The sequence below is a fragment of the Chinchilla lanigera genome, unplaced genomic scaffold (genome assembly GCF_000276665.1).
Source record: "Chinchilla lanigera isolate Chin_1 unplaced genomic scaffold, ChiLan1.0 scaffold02139, whole genome shotgun sequence".
Classification (NCBI taxonomy): domain Eukaryota; kingdom Metazoa; phylum Chordata; class Mammalia; order Rodentia; family Chinchillidae; genus Chinchilla; species Chinchilla lanigera.
Window position 1 is genome coordinate 1 of NW_004957540.1, and position 1,399 is coordinate 1,399.

General features: G+C 58.6%; 1 protein-coding gene across 1 annotated transcript; it reads right to left on the reverse strand.

The window, feature by feature from the left end:
- Nucleotides 1-4: 4 nt before the first annotated feature.
- On the reverse strand, nucleotides 5-885 carry LOC106147703 (zinc finger and SCAN domain-containing protein 10-like; the record flags this gene model as incomplete). The annotated part of the gene is made up of 1 exon (XM_013510253.1): nucleotides 5-885. A coding segment is annotated over one exon (881 nt), but the record flags the coding sequence as incomplete, so codon positions are not given.
- Between the last annotated feature and the right edge of the window lie 514 nt (nucleotides 886-1,399).

Here is a 1,399-nt window from a genome sequence, read left to right on the forward strand (position 1 = left end):
AGGCCTGGCACGAGAAGGGCCGCTCGCCCGTGTGCACGCGCCGGTGCGTCACCAGGTGCTCCAGGCGCCGGAACGCCTTTCCGCAGTCGCCGCACGCGTGGGGCCTGCGCTCGCGACCAGGGTGAAGGCCACGCGCGCCCTCTGCGCCCCCGTGATCCTTGCTTCTGGCGTGGATGCGCAGGTGACGTTTCAGGCTGGAGCGGCGCTGGAAGGTCTGCCCGCAGTGGGTACACAGGACGACGGCCACCTCGGCCACTTTGGCTTCGGCCACTTGGGCCTCGGCCTCCGGGGTGGCCGTGGGCTTCGGGACCTGGGCGTGCGACAGGAGGTGCTGCACCAGGCTGGAGCGGCGCTGGAAGCCGCGGCCGCACTCTGCGCACAGGAAGGCGGGCTCCGAGGAGTGCGTGAGCAGGTGCTTGGCCAGGTGCGAGCTCTGGCGGAAGCGGTGGCTGCAGAGGTGGCAGGCGTGAGGGCGCTCGTCCGTGTGCGTGCGCATGTGCAGTTTGAGGATGGAGCTCCGCCCGAAGCTCTTCCCGCAGCACAGGCACAGGAAGGAGCGCGAGCCCGGGTGCGAGTTCAGCTGGTGCTTCTTCAGGCGGGAGAGCTGCGGGAAGTTCACCCCGCACTCTGTGCAGATAAACTGTGTTTTGGCCTCTGACTCAGAGGTACCCTCTGCCACTGTAACCTCCAAAACTTCACTGCTGCCAAGGGGGGTCCCTCCTCCACCAGCGCTCTTTGTCTCATGCCCCACTGTCTGAGCAAAAGGCTGTCCTGCTAACTCAGGGATGTCTGCCTGGGACTCTGCTGAGATGGCACTTGGCCATGCAGCCTCTTTGGGCTCTTCCAGTTTAAATTCCTCCTTGTCTGGAGTTCTGCTTTCAAATCCTGAGAAAGATGCAAACACCAACGTGTCAGACCTCTCCTGAGGGGCTCTGGGAATCTCCAGAACGGGCCGCGCCAAGGAGTGTTAGAAACCCTAGGTCTTCCAAAGATGGTCAGTAGGCAGAGGCTGGAGCAGGGGATGGGGTGGTGGTGGTGGTGTCAAATGAAAAGGTCTTTTCTTTACCACTTTTTTTTTTTTTTAAGGTACCGGGAATCAAACTCACGACCTCATGCTTGCCAGGCAGGCACTGTGCCTTGGAGCTATGTCCCCGGCCCCTCTTTACCACTTTTTAAACAATTTTCAGCCGGGCGTGGTGGCGCACGCCTGTAGTCCCAGAACCCAGGAGGCTGAGACAGGAGGATCGTTGCGAGTTCAAGACCACCCTGGGCTACAAAGTGAGCACAAGGCCAGCCTGAACTGCGTAGTGAGACCCTGTCTCAAAAAGACAAAAATAAATAAATAAATAAATAAAAATTAAAAAAAAATTTTTTTTCAGAAGAATTTTTTTCAGTAAAA